This window comes from Meriones unguiculatus, assembly GCF_030254825.1.
Source record: "Meriones unguiculatus strain TT.TT164.6M chromosome 13 unlocalized genomic scaffold, Bangor_MerUng_6.1 Chr13_unordered_Scaffold_44, whole genome shotgun sequence".
In the NCBI taxonomy this organism is placed as follows: Eukaryota; Metazoa; Chordata; class Mammalia; order Rodentia; family Muridae; genus Meriones; species Meriones unguiculatus.
In genome coordinates, this window is record NW_026843651.1 from 1,928,892 (window position 1) to 1,955,069 (window position 26,178).

Here is a 26,178-nt window from a genome sequence, read left to right on the forward strand (position 1 = left end):
AGTAACATTTATTCCCCTGATGTAGTTTTCCTCCAGGAACTTAGTGCCTTCATCTGCTAACCTAGGCCTAGTCCTGCAAGCTTCTAGCCTCCATACAATCAAATCTAAGCTTAGAATGTTTTCATCCTCTGAGACTTGGTGCTGAATAAACTCACCCTTTCTATTTCTTTTAGAACTCTTGCTAGGCTGTTCAACTCAGCTGTTCTGGCTCAGACTCCCCTCCAGTCTGGCTTCTCTTAGTTTCTGACTGAATTGCTCTGTTTGACCTCATACTAACTTTGGCAATATGTTATAATCCTCTAGATGGTTCTCATTCTCTGGCTCTGTCTGTCTTCACCTGTGCCTAGTTTCTCTCTTCAACTTGTGTCTGTAAAAGTCTCCCAGTAAAACTTTTTTTCTGAATTCTGCAAACTCAACTTGACTGCATTGCCTCTCAACTCACTGACTCACTCAGCTGAACAGCCTGAGCAGAAATGGCTAGAACTCAAACATCTGCATGCCTCAGTTTCCTGAGGGTTAGGATTAAAGGTTTATACCATCACACCCAGACCTAAGCTTTTCTTTCCTGAAGCTTGCGCTATACCTGGCTTGCCTAGTCCACAAGGATCAGCTTATCTCTCTCTCCTGTGATTAAAGTTGTGTTTGTATTCCAACCAGACTATATAGACCTAGAAAGTCTTTGGATTTGATCTCTTGCTAGAACAGTCATGTTCTGAATTAAAATTCATTTACCTAAAGGTCCAGATTTGTTTTTGGGAAAAGAATAGTTTTTTTCCACAGGGGCAAGTCTATACTGGTTGACAACACTTTGAAAAGGAAAACAACAACAACAGAACAAACAAACAAAAAATGTCTTTGTGTTCATGGCTGACATGATCAATGAAGGCATTCCATGAGGCCTTCATGTAAGAGGAATGGCATAGTTCTTTCTCAAACCCATTAACATTCTTGGCATAGCCAGTAACAGACAGGGGCCTAGGCCTTGGGAGCTTTCACTAAGTTATCCATGTATTTAGAATAAAATGAAGTTCCTTCTCAAAAGCGAGGAACATGTTTGGGAGAGCCTGTAATGGTCTGAGTCCCAGGCCTTTGGGGGGGGGCATTGCTTCAGATCATAAGATACTAGCTCTTTCCACCACTTGGGGCTGTGGTTGTCACTTCCAAGGCCACTGTAGGCTTAGTTAATAATGTTCTTGAGAGACCCTGTGTTCCTCTTAATGCAGCTTTGTTTCATTAGACTCCTCATGAGTTTGTTCCTACATATGATATTTTCTGCTGACATTATAGAAGTTAACCATTTCCTTCCATTTCCCCTGTGTTGATATATTTTTTAATGTATACACCTTACCCTTGTTCATTCAAATACTGATTTCTTCTGCACCCCACCCCCAACTCTCTGGTTTCAATCCAGATATTGCATTGTGATACTCATTTTAGGCATCCTGTCTCAACTCTTGTGTAAACAGGACAATATAAAGCAACTAGACACAGTGTTGAGCAGGGAGGAGGCAGAGGACAGGAAAGAGGGGAGGAGCCAGAAAGCAGGAATGAGTGGGAGGAGAAGGGGTGAGAGGAGAGTGAGGAGAGCAGAGCTGGAGGAGAGATCTTGGAGGACATGGAACATGAACCAGACCTAAGATTTCACAAAAAGCAAGTTTAATGTGGGAAATCTAAATATTAGGAAACTGAGGGCTTGGAGGTTTAGGAGGGAGTAAATATTGCCCAGCATTGTGTTCTAGGTTAACTAAAAGCTAAGTCTCTGTGTGGTGATTTGGTTATACAGCTGTTTAAGATTAACTGCAAGCATTACCAGTAGATAAACCAATAGTAAATATTAATCGTCTCCTACAAAACCCTTGAAAGTAGTATACCTGATGTTATTCTTGAGAAGCTAACATGGCCATGGACCTCTCAGAGGCTGAACCACCAACTAAATAGTATTCATGGGCTGGACATAGAACCTCTCCACATATGTAGCAGATGTGTATCTTGGTCATCATGTAGCTCTCCTAACAATGGGAGTCCTGGCTGTTTTTGACTCTGTACCTGGGTTTGGATCACTTTCCTCCACCTGGACTGCCTTGCCTAGCTTCAGTGGGAAAGGGTAAAATTGGTTCCATTTAGACTTGATGCATCAGGGTATGTTGGTACTTAAGTGGGGAAGGAGATCTGCTCCTATGAGGATAGAGGTAGGGAGGAGTGGGGTGTGGGGATGAGACAGGGAGGAAAGGAGGGTGGATTTTTCCATCTGGCTGTTAAGTGATTAAATAAATGAACTGAAGGATAAAAATACTTACTGAGCTTAACACATAAGACATCCCCACCCCAGCTTTTATTTTTTCCAATGTTGCCTTTTTCTCTTCTGGCACACTCACTTCAGGACCCTGTCACTGAAGAATGACCTGCTGTTTGAGGGCACTAGTCTAATTCTGGCAATATTTGTGCTGTGTAAATCTTTCTAAGTGGCTAGACTTACAAGTCTCCAGTCCCCATTTAAATTGTTGAAAACATAACCTGGGGACTGAACCTAAAAGTGACTTAAAGGTTACAAGATATGTGTAATGCAAAATTTTGTCCTCAGCTGGCTCCTTTTGAGCATTGGCCAGAGCTGAATGTATGCTGTCATTAATGGCATGCTGTCTTAATCTTTTAATTGTGTTTGCAGTGATTTCTCCTTGGGAGGGGATATTAATTCTAGACCAGCTGCATCTTCAGCCTGGTAGATAAATGTTTCCAAGACAAGCTATTCAGACTGAGGTCACCTTCATCCCAGTCTGTTTCTTCCTAGGGCAATGACCTTGATTTCCTCTTGATTAAACTTTCTAAATTCTTTAGTTAAAGGGCTGTACCAAAAAAGAACTTTATAATTTGAATTAGTGATATACTGTCCATTGTAGTTACAGTGAAAGGATTTCCATGTGGAGCATGGTTTCTGCCTTCTGTTCAAAACAGGAAGAACATTTTTTTATGTACAATTGCTGGGTGAAACAGGATAGGCAATAGCTAGATCAAGAAATAAAATTTAAGGCAGTCAGCTGCAGGGGTCACCCTATGAAGGACATGATCCCCACAGGGTTAGTGAGATTTTTCAATTTCTAGCACATATTAACTTTTGCATGTATATAGACCAGATTGGTGGGTGTTCAATTTAGGTACCTTAAATGGAGCCAGTGAATATTGAATTTCCAAGTAAGGTCTATCCTATGCATTTATGTGCAGTCTTCTTGGACAGGGCTATGTCTGCTCAGAAATTTGAGACTAGTGCTAGTGGCAGTAATCTCAGCAGCTAACACTGCAGGTAGAATCAAGTTGAAACTGTATCCAATTAATGCCAATAGCTCTACCAGAAAAGGGCCTGCTTTTATTAAAAGTCAGTATACCTACGCATTTTTCAATTATATTTATCTTTCTAAAAAAGTCAATTGTTGGTATTACTTACTAAGTTTTATTTTCTTTATGTATCACTGCTCTAATCTCTTATTTGTTTCTCTTTTCCAACATTTCCCAGTTATTAAGAATTTCATTCCTGGGACGGGAGACATGTCTCAGTGGTTAAGAGCACTGTCTCTTTTTCTAAAGGACCCAGATTCAATTCTCAGCACCCACATAGCAGCTCACAACTGTATGTAATGCTAATTCCAAGGGATCTGATACCTTCACAGTACTGCACAAAAAATAATATTAAATGATTTTTTTAAAAGAATTTCATTCCCATTTAAAAAGGGATTTCTCATTAGTTTCTGTTTAGAGCACTGTCTCCCAAAATGCATCCTTTCTTCACGCTGTGTAGTTAAGAGTTACTTTGAACACGTAATCCTGTGTCTGTGGCCCAGTGCCTTGCAACTCATTTCAGGCTGGACCTTAACCTGGTCAGTGAAATGGAAAAGAGACCAGTGAATGAGGTTCCTCAAACATCCCTGGCTTTTATAGGGTGGGCAATTACAAATAAAGAGGGACCTGTGTATGAAATGAGTTCACTGACCAACTATGAAGCTGGTGTCATCATAGCACAAAAAGGGATGGAGAAGAAGGATGGTGAGAGCTTTCCTGCTTGGACAGGAAGTGTCAGTTATTCAATTTTAGATGGTTAGGAAAAGTCCAAACTAGTAATACTTGGATTTCACATACCAAGGCAATTAAGATTCTGGAAGAGGAACTAAACTTATTTCTAGAAACCAAACTTCTGTAGTTACATTGATTCAACAAACACAGAAGATCTGGACAAAATGGTGTGGCCGAGCCTAACAGGAATGTTATTACTCTAACAATAATGGTGCGTCCCAAGATTAAAGGAGTGAATAATACTTGGTATGCCCTGCTAGGCATGTCTAGTCCTAGAAAACTATTGGAGCATGAACCCTGTTTCAACTTTTACAACAGTTTTTGAGATTATAATTAAATCATTTCAGCCTCCTCATTCTTCCTTACTGTTAAGTTTCAAATGCTGGGACAAATGGCTGAGATACCTATTTAACAACTCAAAGCAGGCCCAGTTGCTGGTTCTCCCAGCATAACTCTGTTTCTACCTGCCATAGGTTAATGGTTGGCATTTCAGCTTTCTAGCCTAGGGTCTGAGTTCCCCTTCCCCTGGATGGTCTTACTAATGTAATCTAACCATTTTGGTTACCTGGTCTTTTTCATCTATTATTTAATATCCTAGCCTCTTGGTCTGGCTTTGCCCTCTCCTCTCCTCCCTTTCCTTGTAAGGCTCGCAGTCATGTCCCCTCTGAACTCTCCCAGATATCCCTGCCTCTTGCTATTCTGTCTCTTTTATGTATAATAAACTTTCTACTGTAACATACCTAGAATCATCCATGTCCTTACCTTTTTTTCTTTTTTTCATTCATTTCTCATTTACCACTCCTTACTTTTAAATTCATGGTCACTTTTTGCTGTAATTGTTGTTACTGTTTGACTTTGACTTGTTTGGCTTTGGGATTTCTCAGCTATGAGGTAGGGATAGCTGCACTGAACATTGATTGTGTGTTGGAACGTGCACACAAAGGACCCTGTGTCTTGGAAGAGGAACTGTCTCCTTGTGTCTTGGAGACTGGAATGTTGTACTAAAATACAGATTTCTTATATTAGGGCTCTGTCTGACCCTAAGGTGGAAGGGCCCAACTGGGAAGGCCTCAGCTGTCTGAGCCTTTTGATTGGATTCCCCAGTAGAGGAGATGCTACTGTCCTGAAGCCCAGCCAGGTGGCTGAAGGAAACAAAGGACTCTGGGCAGACCTACCAATCAGTAGCACCACTGGAAGGTAGCTCATATTTTCTTTTCAGGATTCTTCTCTGATGCAGCTGAAGAGAACTGTGAGGGGAACCACAAACCATGCAATGGTGAGTCTGTGGGCCACTGTCCCAAAAACCAGGAGGAACAGGTCTGCTAAGCTCTCTGAGTCTGATATGGTGATGCTGAGACTGTGAGTATACTGTAGTTCTGTTGATCTATGTGGTGACTTGGGGAGTGGTCCTTTGTCACTGATTCTCCCTTGAGTATGGATTTCTTGGGGGCCTTGGGTGGGGATCTGGGAGAATTCCTCTGCAGCCCTGGCAGTTTAAAATGATGCTTAAAATATCACTGTCCAGTGTGCACACACATACATTGCTTTTGGTGTGTACTGGGAAGACAGACTGGAAAACTAATAGTCTGCTCTCTAGAAGTTCTGAACCTTGCATTCCACATTCAGGTTTGTGTGGACAATTTTATAAATAGTTTTAAAGCTGGTAGAGAAGGGGCTATGTGCATCCTCCAGCAATTTTTGTTTGCAATCTTTTTATCTTTTCACTACTTTCAACCACAGTGTTGTGACTCAGGAAAATTTAATTTCAGGACACAAAGTGAATTTCTGAAATGCAGAGGTTTTTAAGGTGTGCATGGTGTTGGGTAGGTGTGTAATGCAGATTCCATATCTTGTGGCACAATCCATGTGGGAGTAAGCAAACATGAAAACACTCACCACATCGGTTTGTGTGTGGCTTTCATTGGGCCTGGATTTGTCTGAAACCACAAGAATGCATGAGGGGCTGTAGAATCGTAGCCCACTTTTTGGATCACTTTTTTTTTAACAGAGAGCTCCAGAGCATAGAGCATGTTTTCTCTCCTTTTGGAAGAACAATCTATAGTAGCTGGTGGGTCACAAATATACTTTAGCGGTCAGTTTGAGTTGCTTTTGTAAGAGTTTTGAAGTCTGTGTTTATTTAATTTCTACACATATATAACCAAAGGTAACTTGGTCAAGTACACATTTTTCCTGGCAGAGTTTCATTGGGAATTTTGAGGGAAATTGGAATATATTTTTAAGCTTATGGTTTTCACTTTTTCTCTTCATCTCCTAATTTTGTCAAGACTGTTGTACACATTCTTGGTAGTTGTAGCTCTGAGATACATTCTGAGGTCACAGCTGCCCATGTATGTACTCTTACTTCATAATCCTATTTGGAATTCTGTATCATTTTTCATGGGATATAGCTTTGGAATCATCTTTCCTCTTAGAAATTCATAGAAATTTTCTTCAGATTATGTTGAATTCATGTTGAAAAATAGCCAACATCTTTGTATTTTTAAATAGATCATTTCATTAGTGTCGTTTACTCTAGTATAAAAGGGTAAATGATATTATCCTACATAATCATTTGTTTAGCAAACTACAGTTAGTACATAAAATTGAAAGTGATATGAAATAATTTTCAATCTATAAAAAGAAGACCAGTATAGAGTTTACTGACAGAAAAAACGTTGTTACAGTCAGAAAAGCTATCTCATCAAGTATAATTTGAGAAGACAAAAAGTGAAAATAATACATGGTCCAGAATTGAACTATAAATTTGAATGTGATATGGGATCGTGTATTAGCATACAAAATCAACTCTTGATAGCAGAATTTGGGATTTCCTGTGGATACAAACTAAAATTAGGTAACATCAAGTAGTTTTAGAGTCAATGTAAAACTACAAGTATTTAATGTATGTAATCTGATGGTTTTGCAGATATTACCCCTACTCACACACCCTCATTACCAAAAGCAACACAATAAACCATGTTTTTACACATTCTCATTGTTTCCATGTTTATGTGTGCCTACATTGCACAGAACTCTCATAAAATGACAGAATTACTATGGATCCTAACAGTCTTCTCAGTAAATTTTCAGGTACTTTAGATTGGTTTTAAATAAGTATCTGAATTCTCATGCTTATTGCATTTATGTTCGTGGTGGCATACCTTTCAAAATAACCTAATTCTTCATTTGTTGAGGTCACTCTGAGTATCTCAGGAGGACAGTATGGTAAATAAATGAAGACAATAGCAATGGTTAAAGGATTACACACTTTTAAAAGACTCTCACAGTCAGTGCTGTATTAGTCATGAAAGAGGATATAAGTACAGCATAAACAGTGTTTAAATCAACAAACTTCTCTTTCTCTCTTTAATTTCAATCGTGCTGCATTTCTATTTGTCCATTGGGTAGGAGACGTTCAATTATCTTGTCTACCTAATGAAAGGCAGAAACAACACAACCTAGGTGAAGCAATCACTTTCAAAGAATTTTTATAACATTTTTTAGTTGGTATGTGGAGAAGGAAAATCAAATATCAGACTTTTTGAGCAAAAGTTGTTATGGAAAAAAAGCAAATGTGTTTTTATAGTATAGTATAAAAATGCAGATAGTTGGTTTATTTTGATGGTCTGAGAGCTTTATGCCAATGAGTCATGCTACACGAAGTGAAAATGAGTTAAGAAACAGACTGACTTGTTTTGTTTGAATTGAAATAATGACAATAAATTACAGTTGATTAAAAATGTAATAGTCTTACACAAGTGACACTTTTCTTAGTTTTGTTCTGATCAGCTAACCTGTCTTAGATGGTAATACTTTTATTTTTATTGGAAAAACATGTCTAAACACTTAACATTTTAAAACATCAGTTTGTATATACTTAATGTATTATATATTTAATGTATAGTGTATAACATTATGCATTTATTTCTGTTATTGTGAATATTATTCAAACATTCTTTTTGGTTGCTTCTTTTTAAAGATTTTATTTATTTAATTAATGTTCTGTCTGCACATGCGCCTGCATGCCAGAAGAGTGCAACAGACCACAGTATAAATGGTTGTGAGCCACCATGTGGTTGCTAGGAATTGAACTCAGGAGCTCTGAAAGAACAGAGAGTGTTCTTATCTGCTGGGCCACCTCTCCAGCTCCAAACTTTAGTTTTTATTATAGAGAAGAAAGAGTACTCTTTTGGAATTAAGTGAGCAGGGACCCCTATAATTCCACATAACAGCAGAAAATTACCATTTTTTTACCTGCATGATATATATTTCACATTGGTGAGAGCAAAACTTCTGATTTCACAGATCTAGATGGGACTAAAGAATAAGCTTGTTAAACTCCTGAGTGATGCTTTCTCTCTATGCACAGAGAACAATAACTGTACGTCATGATTGTGTTTGCCTAGTCGTCACTATTTCACTTCTCTTTGATTGCATCCCTTCTTCCCATTTTTTAGGTAGGAAAATTTAATTAATGCTTTTTAATTGAAAAGGATTCTTCCATCATACAATATATTCTGACCACTGTTTACCCTCCCTCTACTTCTCCCACGTCCAGCATACCTCCCTTCTTCCCCAGATCCACTCCTTCCACTCTGTATCCTTTTCAGAAAAGAACAGGCTCCAAGATAGGACTGCCAAACAAGACCAAACAAGATACAAAACGATAAAGCAAACAGACCTCACATTGAGGATTGAAAAGGAACCTGATAGGGGAAAAAGATTCTCAAGAGCAGGTGAGAGAGTCAAAGCTACACCTGTTCCTAATGTTAGGATTCCCCCAAAAATACAGAGCTAACAGCCATGACACCTCAGTAGAGGACCTGGTGCTGAGACATGCACATGCAATGCTTGCCATTTATGTCTCTGTGACATTCCTGGCCATGCAGGGAGTGGGTTCCATCCCATGGCTTAGGCTGTAAGTTAAACCAAACATTAGCTCACCACTCAAGCAAGTTTGGTGCCACCACCACCCCTTTACATCTTGTAAGCAGTACAGATTTTAGGTGGAGTGGTTTTTATTCTGGGTTTGTGTCCAGGTTTCTCTTTCGGGACCCTGTACAGTACTGTCTCACCCCAAAGAGACTAGAACATAGGGGTGAAGTCTTTCAGCCTGCACCTGGTCCACCTCTCCACCTTCAGTATGAGTGAGCTGTCGCTTGTCCTGATAAACTTCACCATTCTGACATGTGTAAAATTAAACCTCAAACCTTAAAGGCCAAGGATGCTGAACCTGAACAGTGTTTCTCAGCTATTTGAGATTCTCCTGTTGAGAATTCTTTATTGAGATCTGTTCTCTGTTTTTTATTTTATATTTTTATTTTTTAAATATGTTACAGTTTATTAACTTTGTATCCCAGCTGTAGCCTGCTCCCTCATTACCTCTGATTCCCACCCTCCTCCCTACCCTTTTCCAAGTCCACTGATAGGGGAGGTCCACCTCCCCTTCAATCTGACTTTAGCTTATCAGGTATCATTGGGACTGGCTGGTGTCCACTTTTGTGGCCTAGCAAGGCTGCTCCTCCCACAGAAGAGGGAGGTCAAAGAGCCAGCCATTGAGTTCATGTCAGAAATAAACCCTGTTCTCCTTACCAGGGTACACACTTAGATACCAAGCTACCATGGGCTCCAACTTAGCAGGGATTCTAGGTTATATCCATACATGGTCCTTGGTTGGAGATATAGTCTCATAAAGGACCCCTGTTCCCATATATAATTAATTGGTCCTTGTGGCACTCCTGTCCTCTCCATGTAATACTAACTCTCTCTTCTTTCATATGATTCCTTGCCCTCAGAGAACCGGACCCACAGTGCAATTGATGCTCAGCACAGAACTCACTGCCTGGTGAGATGTTTTTCAAAAAAATAAAATAAAATTTCTTAAGAATAAGATTAAAACCTCTGATATAAGAAGGTTTTGTGAGGATGGCAGCAATGTCTGATTTCATGTCTGTGCACAGACAATAATAATTAGAGGTCCCCTCATCCACCCACTCAAAAATCTTATAAAAATTTAGTTATATAAGAAACCCTCCCTTAAACAAATCCTTAAAGCCTAAGGTCTTGCCAGTCATGCTTGCATAAGCCTTTAATCTAGGCACATGAAAGGCAGACACAGGCTGTTCTTTGTGAGTTCAGGCTGGTTGACAATAACAGGCGTAAACAAAACAGAAAATCTGAGATGGATTTGGTGGCACAGGCCTTAAACCCCAGTCCTCTGGCAGAAAGAAGCAGGCCAGTCTCTGTGAGTTTAAGGTCAGCCTGGTCTACAGATCTAGTCCAAGACAGCAAAGGCTAAAAGGAGAAGCCCTGTCTCAAAATACCAAATCATAATATATATCTCTGTGTCTGTATGTGTGTGTGTATACATATATGTATTAGCTGTATACATACACAGAGAAATTTATTCTGTCAGTTCTTTTCATGGGTAGAGCCTTCACTAGTATAACTTTCTGTTTTCTACATCTTCCCATTGAGGAGAAATTTTTACCTGATGATAGTACTCCAATGTGTCATGTTTTTCCTGCTTTTTTTTTTTTTCTCCTGGGTTTTCTCTGATCTTCCAGGAGAAAAGTGGCTGCAGTTTACCTGACCCCAGCGTGAATTCACAGAACATAAAATCTCCTTCCATTTTCTAAAATCTCTCTATAATTTTTAATACTCTTGGCACCCTTCCTCCTGTGGGACAGGCTGTTCGCTCTGCTACAGGTTGAATAACAGTTGTGCAATGTCCACCTTGATTCCAGCAGGAAGAGGGAAATTGCATTGTGAGTGTGGAAGACAGAGGGTAGGCTAGGGGAGGACAGGCACAAATGATGAAATGCAAATCTCTGCATATCTGAAGAAGATTTGGTACTGAAACCGAAGCCTGAGCCATAGATAACTAAGCCTTGTCCCTTCATTACAGTGTAAACCTAAGGGAGGTGCTCATGTCACTCAAGACTCACTGGCCAATCAGAATCTTCCATCCCTCCATTTGAGGAAGAGGCCGGTTCTTCTTGGTGACATGGTGCATGTTCCCTCTATAGCTGAGCTGGATTGAATGGTTGGTGTGCTCTGGTATGAGTGCAGCTGCTGTGTGCTGTGAGGCGATTTCAGACAAGTTTGGTGAGTTTGTGGTCAGTGCCCCCAACCTGGTGGAGCAGGAGGCTGAACGACAAGAGCTTCTGTGTAGGGTCTTTCATGGGGCTGGGTGGGAACCAGCAGCCAGAATCAGCCATGGGAGATGTCCCTTTTCCTAGCTCTGAACAGAGCAGAGCATCTGAATATCTTGGCTATGTTAGCTTTTGGTTGGGAGCAAAGAAAACTCATTTCCAGAACAGAAGGTTAAAATGAAAGCTTTATTTTTTGAGCTCAGGGAGGCAGCCAGTTCCGGATCTGAAAGGTGACCCAGAGTAAGCTTTATTGTATATTTAAAGAGTTAAATCCACACGGCGAGGGCCCCTTGGTGAGTCCTGGGGTCATCCAATCAAATTTTAACATTGTGGGTTAGGCAAGGGAGTTTCTGTTGGAGGCTGTGTTGATCCACTGGGCTCAAGGCCTTTAACTGTTTTCCAAGACATTTGGTCTGGATTCCAAGGCCCTTCATTTATATCCCTTGACACGTGGTCTGGAGCTCAAGGTGATAAATAAACAGAAACAAAGACATGAGTGCTCTGTCTGTAATAAGGCAGGGCTTTGTAAGTGATATATTTTTACAATTCAGGCACATTGGTTAAGGTAGCAGCAAGTTTTACCAGTTAACTGATAATTAGGAAAATGTTTCAAGCGGTTCATTGGGAGATGGCGCTGAAAGGTTTGGAATGTGAAGTTAATTTAATCTTGCTAGTAAAGTGGAAGAGTTGCTTGGAGAGGGCTGGGGCACTGGAGGCTGCCTCCTTACACACTATGGGCTTGCATGTTTACAAAGTATTTGCAACAGGGGCTTGAACACAGAAATGTCCTTGGTAGGATGCAAACTCAGAGAGGCCTAGTTTCTAGTATCTTTTCCAAGTACTGACCTTGGCATTTAACATTCAGGTATAAGATTCCTTTGGAATTAATTTTGTGGAGGTTGTAAATAACATATGTGTTGAGTAGCACTTCATTATAAAGCTGTGGTGTAAACACCTAGAATTGTTCATGTAAAGGATTTACCAATACTTAGGTGACAGGAAGTCACACCAAGTAGAATTTAGCTAAGGGCTACATAGATAAGTAGCATGACAACCAGGCATGCTTGAGATAAGGATGCTCAGAAATACATGTTTGCATAAGACGATAGTCAACAAATTTGTCTACAGCCATAACCAGGGAGACAGCCCTGATTCATATGAAGCACTGGCCCATGTCCATGTCAAAGAACAGGCATCTAACAAGCTGCTTAATTGCCATTACAGACTGACAGCCAGCATTAAAGACTGTTGTGCCATAAAGTTACAGTTTTCTTGAGAAAAGCATAGCTCTGTCACATGGGGAAGACATCTGGTGAAAACCAATTGAACAGGGAAAACACTGCCCTGATCAAACAAAGCTTTCCCCAAGAGCCTCGTGTATGGAGAGTGACCTAACTTCTTCTCGTACTCCTCAGATATGCTTGGCAGAACCAGATCAACCTGTGGCCTAGTCTTTGGGAGATTTGCCCAAGATTATGAGGTATTTAAAATAAAGCACTGTTCCTATTCTAAAACCAGGAATAGGGTGAGCTGCAGGTTCAGGGCATTTGAGGAGTGTTTCCTTCAGATTCTGAGAACCCAACTCTTTCTAACACCTGGAGATACCCTCATCAGTTCCAAAGTCACTGTGTTCTTGGTAAATAATGTTCTTGAGATCCTGTGTTCCCCTTGTGCAGTGTTGTTTATTAGACTTTTCATGGTTTTATACCATTGTATGAGATTGTCTGATCAATTCATAGATGTCTCCTGTTTCCTTCCATTTCTCCCCAAGGAGTGTACAATATGCTATGCTCCTTAAGAAGCTTAATTAGGATAAGATATAGTTTGTGCAAAACCTTCCCACCCTAGCTTCTACATTTTCTACCTTCTACTTTTCCTAATATTTGAAACCTCTGAGACATCTCACTTATACCCTGTCACTGAATAATGACCTATTGTATTAGGGGAGTGGAGTACATAAATCATTCTAGGAATATCTTTGCTATGTAAATCTCCCAACTGGCTCAGTGGCTAGACTTGAACTCTCTGGTCCATATTGAAATTGTTTAATATATAAACTGGAGCCTAAAAGAGACTTAAGGAAGACTGCATGTATGGAGTACAAAATCAGTTTTAGGTTGTCTTATAGCATTAACTAGAGCTAGATACATGCTATTATTAAAGAAAACTTTTTAAATTAACCATTTAATTGTGTGTGGCATACATTCTCCCTGATGGTGGATATTAACTCTAGAATAGCTGCATCTTCATTGTTTTGGAAAAATATTTCTGAGACAAGTGTTGTTGGCTCAAGTCACATTTTTCCTAGTCTCTTGTTCCCCAGATGCATGACTTTGCTTTCCTCTTGGTTAAAATTCCCAAATTCTGAAGTTCAAGGCTGTGCACATCAGAGTCTTAAAAATTACTCATTTGAGACATACAATGAGCTGTCTACTGTGTGTGCAGTAGGAAGACAGCTTGGAAAAAATGAAAGTCAGATTTCAAGAAGCTTTAAACATTGTTTCCTAATTCAGTTGTTTTGTGATGAATGTTACAAGTTTACAAATAGGCTTCAAAATGGTGTCAAGGAAGAAATATAGATCAGTCTTCAGCAGTATTTGATTAGCATTCTTTTATGTTTCCACTCACAGCAGCCACGATGATGTGACTTAAGAACAGAATTCCAGGATTAAAAGGAGTTTCTGAGCTGCAGAGATATCTCAAGTGTACATAGTGTTATGCGGTTACATAGGACAGATTTCATATCTTGTGCTGGAATACATGTGGCAAGAACGAGACTTAAAATTACTATTTCACATTGTTTTGTTTATGGGATTCAGTAGAACTGTGTTTATCTTCAATCACTGGGGGCACATGAGCTATAACCCCATAGCCCACCTTTCTGGTGACCTCCATTTACAGATAGATGTCTAGAGCATGGGTATTTTCTTTGAAAAATAATCAGTTATATCTAGAAGATAATTTGTTTTTTTTTTAAATTTTTTATTAATTACACTTTATTCATTTTGTATCACCCCATTAGCCCCTCCCTCCTCCCTTCCTGATCCCACCCTCCCTCTGCTTTCTGCAGGCATGCCCCTCCCCAAGTCCGCTGATAGGGGAGGTTCTCTTCTCCTTTCTGATCTTAGTCTATCATTTCTCATCAAAAGTGGCTGCATTGTCATTTTCTGTGGCCTGGTAAGGCTGCTCCCCACCTCAGGAAGGAGGGTTTGAGGAGGGTTTCCTTCAGATTCTGAGAACCCAACTCTTTCTAACACCTGGAGATACCCTCATCAGTTCCAAAGTCACTGTGGTCTTGGTAAATAATGTTCAGATCAAAGAGCAGGCCAATCAGATTATGTCAGAGGCAGTCCCTCTTCCTATTACTATGTAACCCCCTTGGACACTGAACTGCCATGGGCTACATCTGTGCAGGGGTTCTAGGTTATCTCCATGAATAGTTCTTGGTTGGAGTATGAGTCCCTGTGTTCAAATTTTCTTATTCTGTTGCTCTCTTTGTGGAGTTCCTGTCATCTCCAGCTCTTACTATTTCCCACTTCTTACATAAAATTCCATTCACTCTGCCCAACAGTTGCCCATCAGGCTCAGCATCTGCTTTGATAGTCTGCAGGGTAGAAGCTTTCAGAGACCCTCTGTGGCAGGTTCCTAGTTTGTTTCCTGTTTTCTTCTGTTTCTGATGTCCATCCTCTTTGCCTTTCAGGATGGGGATTGAGCGCTTTAGTCGGGGTCCTCTGTCTTGCTTAGTTTCTTTAGATGTACAGATTTTAGTGGGTTTCTCCTATATTGTATGTCTATATGAGTGAGTATATACCTTGTGTGTCTTTTTGCTTCTGGGACAAACCACTCAGGATGATCCTTTCCAGGTCCCACCATTTGCCTGCAAATTTCATGATTTCCTTATTTTTCATTGCAGAGTAATACTCCATTGTATAGATGTACCACAATTTCTGCATCTGTAGATAGCTTTTGGTAAAATGGCCATTTTTACTATTTTAATCCTGCCAAGCCATGAGCATGGGAGATAGTTTCATCTTCTGATATCTTCTTCTAATTCTTTCTTCAGAGACTTGAAATTTTTTTCATACAAGTCTTTGACTTCCTTGGTTAGGGTTATACCAAGGTACCTTATGTCATTTGTGGCTATTTTGAAGGGTGTTGTTTCTCTAATTTCTTTCTCAGCCCTTTTGTCTTTTGTATACAGGAGGGCTACTGATTTTTTGAGTTAATTTTGTATCCGGACACTTTGCTGAAGGTGTTTATCAGCTGTAGGAGTTCCCTGGTAGAGTTTTTGGGGTCACTCACGTATACTATCATATCATCTGCAAATAGTGATAATTTGACTTCTTCCTTTCCAATTTGTATCCCCTTGATCTCCTTCAACTGTCTTATTGCTCTAGCAAGGACTTCCAGAACTATGTTGAAGAGATATGGAGAGAGTGGGCAGCCTTGTCTTGTCGCTGATTTCAGTGGGATTGCTTTAAGTTTCTCTCCGTTCAGTTTGATGTTGGCTATAGGTTTGCTGTATATTGCCTTTACTATGTTTAGATATGTGCATTGTATCCCTGATTTCTCCAGTACTTTAAACATGAATGGATGTTGGATTTTGTCAAAGGCTTTTTCAGCATCTAGGGAGATTTTCATGTGTTGTTTTTTTTCTTTCAGTTTGTTAGTATGGTGGATCACATTGATGGATTTCCATATAATGAACCACCCCTGCATACCTGGGATGAAGCCTACTTGGTCATGGTGGATGATATCTTTGATGTGTTCTTGTATTCGGTTTGCGAGTATTTTGTTGAGTATTTTTGCATCAATGTTCATAAGGGAGATTGGCCTGAAGTTCTCTTTTTTGGTTGGGTCTTTGTGAGGTTTAGGTACCAAGGTGACTGTGGCTTCATAGAATGAGTTTGGTACTGTTTCTGTTTCGATTTTGTGGAATAGTTTGAAGAGAATTGGAGGTAGCTCTTTTTTGAATGTCTGGTAGAATTCTGCACTGAAACCATCAGGTCCTGGGCTTTTTTTTTGGATGGGAGACTTTTGATGACTGCTTCTATTTCCTTGGGGGATATAGGACTATTTAATTGATTTACCGGGGCCTGATTTAGCTTTGGTAAGTGGAATCGAGCAAGAAAATTGTCCATTTCATTTAAATTTTCAAATTTTGTTCCGTATAGACTTTTGAAGTAAGTCCTAATGATTGCTTGGATTTCTTCAGTGTCTGTAGTTATGTCCCCCTTTTCATTTCTGATTTTGTTGATTTGGATGGTGTCTCGCTGACTTTTAATTAGCTTGGCTAAGGGTTTGTCTATCTTGTTAATTTTCTCAAAGAACCAGCTCTTGGTTTCATTGATTCTTTGAATTGTTTTATTTGTTTCTAATTGATTGATTTCAGCCCTGAGTTTGATTATTTCCAGCCGTCTGCTCCTTCTTGGTGTATCTGCTTCTTCTTTTTCTAGGGTTTTTAAGTGAGCCATTAAGTTGCTTGAATGCGCTGTCTCAGATTTCTTCTTGAAGGCACTTAGTGCTATGAACTTTCCTCTTAGCACTGCTTTCATTGTGTCCCACAAGTTTGGGTATGTTGTGTCTTCATTTTCATTGAGTTCTAGGAAGATTTTAATTTCTTTCATTATTTCTTCCCTGACCCAGCTGTCTTTTAGTAGCAAGTTGTTCAGTTTCCATGTATGTGTAGGCTTTTTGCTATTTCTGTTGTTACTGAGGTCCATCTTTATTCCATGGTGATCAGACAGGATACAAGGGATTATTTCAATCTTCCTGTATTTGTTGAGGCTTGCTTTGTGACCAACTATGTGGTCTATTTTGGAGAAGGTTCCATGAGGTGCTGAGAAGAAGGTAAATTCTTTTGTGTTTGGGTGTATGGTTCTGTAAATGTCTGTTAGGTCCATTTGATTCATGACCTCTGTTAGATATATTGTTTCTTTGTTTAATTTCTGTTTTGTTGACCTGTCCTTTGTTGAGAGTGGGGTGTTGAAGTCTCCCACTATTAGTATGTGGGGATCTATATGTGGTTTAAGTTTTATCAATGTTTCTTTCACAAATGTGGGTGCCCTTGTATTTGGGGCATAGATGTTCAGGATTGTGTTGTCTTCTTGGAATTTTCCCTTAATGTGTATGAAGTTTCCTTCCCCATCTCTTTTGATTAATTTTGGTTGAAAGAATATTTTATCAGATATTAGAATGGCTACTCCTGCTTGCTTCTTGCATCTATTTGCTTGAAAAGCCATCTTCCATCCCTTTACCCTCAGGTAATGTCTGTCTTTGTGACATAGGTGTGTTTATTGTATACAGCAGATTGCTGGGTTTTGTTTACACATCCATTCTGTTAGTTTGTGTCTTTTTATTGGAGAATTAAGTCCATTGATATTGAGAGAGAGTAATGACCAGTGGCTGTTAGATCCTTTGAACTTGATGTTGGCTGTGGTCATACGGTTGTGTGCTTGGTTGTTTTTTTTGTTTTACTGTAGTAGGGTTATTTCCTGTGTTTTCTTGAATGTAGCTAGCTTTCTTGGGTTGTATTTTCCCTTCCAGTGTCTTCTGTAATGCTGGATTTGTTTGTAGGTATTGTTGAAATTTGTTTTTGTCATTGAATATCTTGTTTTCTCCGTCTATGAGGACTGAGAGTTTTGCAGGGTATAGTAGCCTGGGCTGACATCTGTGTTCTCTTAGGGTCTGCATGATATCTGTCCAGGCCCTAGTCTCTGTCGAAAAGTCAGGTGTGATTCTAATGGGTTTGCCATTATATGTTACTTGGCCTTTTTCTCTTGCAGCTTTTAGTATTTTTTTCTTTGTTCTGTATACTTAGTTTTAATTATTATGAGGCGGGAGGATTTTCTTTTCTGGTCTAATTCATTGGGTGTTCTATAGGCCTCTTGTATTCGTATTGGCCTCTCCTTTAAGTTGGGGAAATTCTCTTCAATGATTTTGTTGAAAATATTTTCTGGGCCTTGGTGCAGGGAATCTTTTTCCTCTATTCCTATTATTCTTAGGTTTTGTCTTTTTATGTTGTCTTGAATTTCTTGGATGGTCTGTGTCAGGAATTTTTTAGATTTAACATTTTCTTTGACAGATACATCTATTTCTTCCATTCTATCTTCCACACCTGAGATTCTTTCTTTCATTTCTTATAGCCTATTGGTTATGCTAACCTCTGTAGTTCCTGCTTTCTTCTCTAAGTTCTTTCTCTCCACAATTTCTTCCATTTGTGTTTTTTTTTTTTAATTTTTCCAATTCTATCCTCAGGTCTTGAGCTATTTTGTTGGTTTCCTTCCCCTGTCTGAGTGTATTTTCATGTTTTTCTGTCAATTCCTTCAGCTGTTTGTTTGAACAATCCACTGTTTCTTTTATTTAATTCAGTGATTTAAGCATTTCCTCTTTAAAGGCCACATACCGTTTGGCTGCAGCTTCTTCTATTTCTTTTCATATTTTATTTGTTTCCTCTGTTATCATCTTCTTGAGCATAGATGTTAGGTCGTCTCCTTGAATTTCATTTATGCTGGGGTGTCTAGGGCTATTTGCCCCTGGATAACTGGCTTCTGGAGATGCCATAATGCTCTGGCTTTTGTTGGTTGAACTTTTACGCTGTCCTCTACCCATTGGGCTATCTTAGTTGTTTGAATTTAGTTTCTGGTTGTTCCTGGACTGTTGTAGTGGAGAGAATCCCTTTGGCAGGAAAATGCTTTTTCCTGAAGGAAGCCTTCTCAGCTTTTTGGGTATAGTCCCTGGATGTCTGGTGTTTTTCAGGAGTTGCTACAGCTCACCTCAGACATAGAGACCTGGGTGGTAACTGTGGTCCTGATTAGTCAAGAGGGCTCTCCTCTCACCGGGAGAAGTACTGGAGACAGCTGCCCTCCTTCTGGATTTTCTTGCTGTAAATTTAGTGATCAGCTGCTGTAACCTGTGTGTCCCGTGTTTTGGTCGCTTTTGTTAGGGATAACTGGTTGCCCCTTGGAGCAGAATCTGGGGGTTGATCTCAGGGTTCCCGGTCTTTTGTAGGTCTGAGGTTGGGGCTCTGTGCCCCAGAACCCAAGAGATAATCTGTGGCGGGTGAGTACCTTGGGGCACTCAGTTCTGTCTGTAAGGAGTAGTTGCTATGAAGCAGGCCTCTGAGCTGGTGGAGCATGCGCCCACCTGCTAGTCTGCGGGAGCTGAGTTTCCAATCACTCTGTGTTCCCTGTTTGGGCCCAGATCTGTGATGGGTGGCTGTACTCACCTGTTTGCAATTTGCAGTCTGCTAGACTTTCCCTAGGTGACCCCAGCAGCACGGTTTCTTCCTTCTCTGTGGGGTCCTCTCCGGACAGGGGTTCCCAGTCCCTGTTGTACTGGGGTGCGCAGCTTGTCTGTACTGCTGAGCTGAGCGCAAAGCTCTCCGTGCACGGCAGGAGCTCAACTGTGATGGCGGCAGAGACCTTCCGGGGAAAGACTGGGTGACCTGCGGTCAGACCCGCAACCCTGCTTCCCCGTGGGGTTCCCCCACGACTGGGACTCCCAGTCTCATGTACCCTTGTGCCCACAGATCAGTCTGGGAAAGTGACTAGGATACACCTGCTTGCGGCTCCAGCCTGGATACCCAAAGCCTGCGTTACCTGGGATTTCTTCCGGGTTCTGGCTGGGTAGCCCTGAGAGGACCCGACCGATTCCCACGCTGTGGGAGCCTCCCCTCACCTGGGAAACACGATCGATGTAGTTTCAGGGCCCTGAGTTCAGTCTCCTGGTCTCTGCACGGAGAGTGCTGTCCTGCTTCTCAGACGCACTGTTCTCCCGGCGCCGCCATCTTGGCTCCCCCTAAAAATACTTTAAATGAAGGATACATTTCCAGTATTCTAAATATCATGCTTTCTGTTGTACATGTGTGTGTATATTTTAGACAGCATTGACCTACAATGATGTGCATGTGAATTTCACTCGAGAAGAGTAGGCTTTGCTGGATCCTTCCCAGAGGAATCTCTACAAAGATGTAATGCTGGAGACCTACAGGAACCTCACTGCTATAGGTAGGACAGTGAATTTTTTTTTACCTTTTAAAATATGCGGAAAACTCTTTATTCATTATTGAAGTGCTTCTGCAATTTCTCTTGAGGATGAGCAAGAATGAGGTGAATGGATCTTTCATTGACCATAGAGCACAACTTAAATTTTGTCTTATTTCCGATAATGAATCATACATATTGTGTTATTGTATTTTAGGCTACAATTGGGAAAGTCATAATATAGAAGAGCATTTTCAAAATTCTAGAAGACATGCAAGGTAATTTTTATGAATGAATATCGTTCTGAGAAAATTTTAATATGTTCTGGAAGTTTGAAAGAGAAGGGAGAGTGTAAATGAACTGTTTTAAGTGTATTAATTGATGATGTCTAACTTGTTACTAAACCATGTACCTCCATGTTAGGTATTTGATGTGTGCTTGCAAGGCACTCCTCTAAGAAAGAATGCAAGGAAATCATACTTACACAAGATCAATGTTTAAATTGTTTACTCATTAGCGCTATGAGGTAAAAGTGAAATTTGTTTAGTCTCCTACAACTCAGATATGTGTGAATGCATCATGAAATCATGTTATTTATTATTATTCTTTAATAGTGATATAATCATGTATCACAATGTATACAAGTCATTATAACATATGTATATTGAAAGAAACAATGTACCACCCAGAACAACTAAAAGGTATAGTAGTCCCCATTTTGAGTGGATGTTTAAAAATTGATACCTATTATACTTTATATGGGCTATTTAGAGCTGCCAGCAGTACAAATAATGACACAGAGGCTTTTTAATATTTTAAAGCTTAGGCAATTTAACTGGGCAGATTCTGAAACCTTTTTTTCCCTAACACAAACCTAGCACAGTGTCCGGATGCATGGCCAGCTCTACTTCTTTGTTCATGGTCATGTCCATCTGTTAACCTCACTGTCATGCTGGTGAGTAGCCTATCATTTGCTTTCTTCCCAGCAACCCTCTCTCACTCAGTTCTGTCCTCCATTTTGTGCAGTGCTATCACTTGTTAGCTCTTTATTATTTCCAATAGATAAGTAAGGAAGGACAAATGTTTACAAAATATATGACAGGTGATCAGCCATAGAACCAACAATAATATGATTTCATCAGTACTTAGCTGGTTGCTGGCTCATCAATCAGCATTCACCTGTACTGGCACATTTTCACAGAATATACACTAACATCATTTACCTGGCTATTCACCTTCATTAGGAATTCTCAGAAAATCACAGTGCAAAAAATATAAGTTTTAGGAATATACAAATTATTCTTTTTCTAACAATTATCTTTACATATTTAGTTGGGCGAACAGTATAGGGAAAGTTATTAATCCAGTTAGTGTGTTAAAGCTCTGAGGTATTCTAGTTTTCTATAAATATGTGGTAAAACATCCTATAGAAGAAAGTATATGATAAATGTGTGCCAGGTAAAACAATATTTTTACCATCACAGGTATTTTCAAATATGCAAAACAACCCGTAGAGAAGAACATCATAAATATAAAAATAATGATGAAAACTCAAAATGTAATTCTTCATTACCTTTAATTCAAATTGCAAAATTAAGTCATGTGTCAAAAACATCCGTTAGTGTAATGAATGTGGAAAAGGTGTCATATGTGCCAATTATCTTTGCAGGTATGAAAACAATCATTGTGCAGAAAAACTCCCTGAAGATACTCAATATGAAGTCTTTGCACATCACAGTAGTCCTCACACATGTAAAAGTATGCATACTGGTGCAGATCACTATGAATGTAGCCTATATAGCAATGCCTTTGCACATAAAAGTCATCTCCTAAGACATAAAAGGATACATAGAGGAGAGAAACATCATGAATGTAACCGATGTGGTAAAGCCTTTCTACGTAACAGTCATCTCCTAATACATAAAACAACTCACACTGGAGAGAAACTTTATGAGTGTAATGAATGTGGTAAAGCCTTTGCATGTAACAGTCATCTGCTACATAGAAGAACTCACAGTGGAAAGAAACCTTATGAATGTAACCAATGTGGTAAAGCCTTTGCACGTAAGAGTAGTCTTCTAGTACATAAAAGAACTCACACTGGAGAGAAACCTTATGAATGTAACCAATGTGGTAAAGCCTTTGCATGTAGCAGTAGACTTCTAGTACATAAAAGAACTCACAGTGGAGAGAAACCTTATGAATGTAACCAATGTCATAAAGCCTTTGCATTCAAGAGTAGTCTTCTAGTACATAAAAGAACTCACACTGGAGAGAAACCTTATGAATGCATCCAATGTGGTAAAGTCTTTGCACAGAACAGTAGTCTTCTAGTACATAAAAGAACTCACACTGGAGAGAAACCTTATGAATGTAACCAATGTGGTAAAGCCTTTGCATGTAACACTGGTCTCCTAGTACATAAAAGAACTCACAATGGAGAGAAACCTTATGAATGTAACCAATGGGGTAAAGCCTTTGCACATAACTGTTTGTCTTCTAGTACATAAAAGAACTCACACTGGAGAGAAACCTTATGAGTGTAATGAATGTGGTAAAGCCTTTGCATGTAACAGTCATCTGCTACATAGAAGAACTCACAGTGGAGAGAAACCTTATGAATGTAACCAATGGGGTAAAGCCTTTGCATGTAACAGTAACCTTCTAGTACATAAAAGAACTCACACTGGAGAGAAACCTTATGAATGTAACCAATGTGGTAAAGCCTTTGCATCGAACAGTCATCTCCTAAGACATAAAAGAACTCACACTGGAGAGAAACCTTATGAGTGTAATGAATGTGGTAAAGCCTTTCCATGTAACAGTCATCTCCTGCTACATAGAAGAACTGACAGTGGAGAGAAACCTTATGAATGTAACCAATGTGGTAAAGCCTTTGCAGATAACAGTGTTCTCCGAAGACATAAAAATTCATGTTGCAGAAAAACCTTATGAATATAACTGATGTCATGAAGTCTTTTCATGTAAGACTTATCTTGAACAAGAATACTTATTGGAGTGAAACCCTATGAATATAACCAATGAGTGAAAAAGTTTGCATGCCATAATAATCTCCATGTACATAGAAGAAGCACACTGGATAGAAACTTTATGAATGCAACCAATGTGATAAAGCATTTTGACATAATAGTAATCTCCTATGACATAAAGAAAGCACACTGGAGAGAAGCCTTATGAATGTAACTAAGGTGATAAAGCCATTGAATGTAACAGTAGTCTCCTAATACAAAAAAGAGCTCACAATGGAGAGAACTCTTATGGATGTAATCAATGTGTGAAAGCCTTTGCATGTAACAGTCATCTCCTAATACATAAAAGACCTCACCCTTGAGAGAAACCTTAATAATGTAATCTATGTGGTAAAGCCTTTTCACAAAACAGTCATCTCCTAATAAAAATTTGCTGTTCACAATTATCTTCAATGTCATGAAAGAATTCATACTGGAACAAAAGACTATGAGTGTATTTACATGGTGAAGCTACTCCACATTTGTATAATCTTCGTCATCAGGAAAGAATTCATACAGAGAGAAAATTTATGAATGTGTTAAAATGGGAGACCTTTGCACATATCTATATTCTACATCATCATAAACGTTTCAAACTGGAGAGAAAAATCTGAGAATATAATGAATATGGTAAGGCTTTTGTGTTCTTCTGTCCACTGAATCCATTATAACTCAAACAGATCAATACCGATAAAAAATATTGTCATCCAGTTTGATGAAGGACACATAATGTTTAACTGTGATGCCTACCCATCCAATGAGCCAGAAAGTTTCAGAGGTTCTGAGCTTGAAAATCATAAATATCTTTAGCGTTTTACAACTGAATTATTTCCATTACTCATGGTTTAGGGATATGGGATTTGTTTATGTCTTAGAGGAAGTCACCTGATGCAAAATGTAGGTTTAACAGTCAAAACAATCATATCCATTTGTTCTTTTGTGGTTAGGAAAAGGTATTGTGTTTTAATAAAGAGAATTTGTGGTTTGGGTCAGTCATTATGTTAGGGGGCCAGAAATCATGGTATGGAACAGTCATTTTGGGCAACAAAAGTTAAGTAATTAAAGCCGGTCAGCTATTGAGAAGTCTACAGCTTTCCTAGGGACTATGAACTTGAACTTATGTTCACCCTATATATCAATGAATGCTGGTAACTAAAAAGAAATACTTAGGACAAATTGCTTTTGCATATTCCCACATACAATTTGCTTTTACATGTTTTGCATATCAAAGTCATCTTCAAGTATACAAACGGTCAGATAGTAGAGAGAAACCTTATACATGTCTTCAATGTGATAAAGCCTCTTCTTAATACAGTTATCTCCAAATATATAAAAGAAAACACACTGCAGGGAAACCCTCTGAATAAGCAATGTGGTAAATCCTTTTCATAGGGTTTTCCTTGAAATCTTGAGAAAAAGTCATGCTGCAGAGAAAAACCATGAATATAGTCAGTATGATAAGGTTTTCTGCTTCATGCTACCATTATATAAGAGTAAAAGCTTTACTCTGTGGGCTACATCTTAAAGCCTTTGCATATCACAGTAGCCTTTGAGAACCTAAAAGAACTCATTCTGTAGAACATCTATTAGAATAAAAGATTTGTAAAGGTCTTTGACCCACCAACTTGCATTCAATTACACTAGATTAGTTTGGAGGAAAATTCTAAGAAGTGTCAACGATGTATGCATGTGTTTGTGACATCCATCCTTATTTTGTTTCCAATTGAAATCTCATGGACCAAAGGCATATGGATTGAAACAGTAAGATAATCCATTTTTATTTCACAATTCACTTCAATTACATGAAATAAATCATCCAGCTGTAAAATTTATGTGTGTATATTAGTGCATTTTCTGTGACCAAACACAATGTCTATGGCAACTTCCAAATGTGTTTACTTTGCCTTATGATATGGGAGAGGATATGGGATCACTTTAAATTGGGCAAAACAAATGTCATACATGGCAGCTAAAGTAGGAAGCTTGGAGCTCACAACCTCCACCTGCAGCATGAAACAGAGAGTGGGAACTACAGATGGTATGCAGCTGAAAACTATCAAGCCCACCCCAAGTAACATACTTTCTCCAGCAGGGATACATTTTTTTAAACATTCCCAAAATGATACCACCAACTGAAAAGGATTCATTTCTCTGATTTCAAACCTACATGTTTGATTTCTGTTACATGAAGGAATTCATGATGAAGACATTTGTAGATAAGCCTGTAGTTCCCTCAACACCTGAGTTCAGTAATGAATGCTTATACAAGTAAAACATGAGTATATTTAAGAATTTGTTCTAATTTCTCTTACGTGATAACAGTTTGTCTTTGTCTGTTCATGTGCCTGTCCACTTTACTTTCCATATAGACCAGACCCACTGATTTTCTCATAACAAAAATTATAGAAAGTTGTCAAAAACCTGACCTAGGTCCTGGGAATGAACTTGTCTTAACTGCAAAACCATGTATCCAGTACTGTAAATATCTTAAATATTAATATATCATCTTGATGTCAGGAAGTAGAAAAGCATTCGTAGAAGAGAGCAATCTTATTTATGCAAAAGTGTTTATTACTTTGGACATAATAAATGTATTCATTTCCAAGAAAAGAAACTATTTTGAATCTGTTTTTATCAGAGCCTCAGAAGAAGTAATTATTTACCATGTTCACTTCATTATAATGGAGGAGATCACCAATTGTGGTTGTGGTCTGAATTTTGAAACATTGGAGTAGGTATTAAATTTGCTGTGCGTGTAGCAAATCCATTCACAGAAGTTTATTAGGTTGTTCTGATATTCCTTCTGTGGTGGCTGTTCATGTTCTAATGCATTTCCACTTGGTTATAGGTATTTTTCTGCTGCAATGCATAGAATGGAATCCACATCCTCTATGTGGCGCATTGCTCATTTATATCAGACAGTGTGAGATCATAGTTTTCAAGAAAGGA

At 39.1% G+C, this 26,178-nt stretch overlaps 1 protein-coding gene across 1 annotated transcript in view; it reads left to right on the plus strand.

The window, feature by feature from the left end:
* LOC132651262 (zinc finger protein 120-like) overlaps positions 1–22,677 on the plus strand; it is a gene marked incomplete at its 3' end in the record, with an annotated part of 177,018 nt that extends 154,341 nt beyond the window's left edge. Inside the window, exon 2 of the mRNA XM_060376500.1 lies at positions 22,309–22,677. Within this exon, the coding sequence (XP_060232483.1) occupies positions 22,309–22,677 (369 nt within the window). The remainder of the gene's footprint in view (positions 1–22,308) is intronic.
* Positions 22,678–26,178: the final 3,501 nt, after the last annotated feature.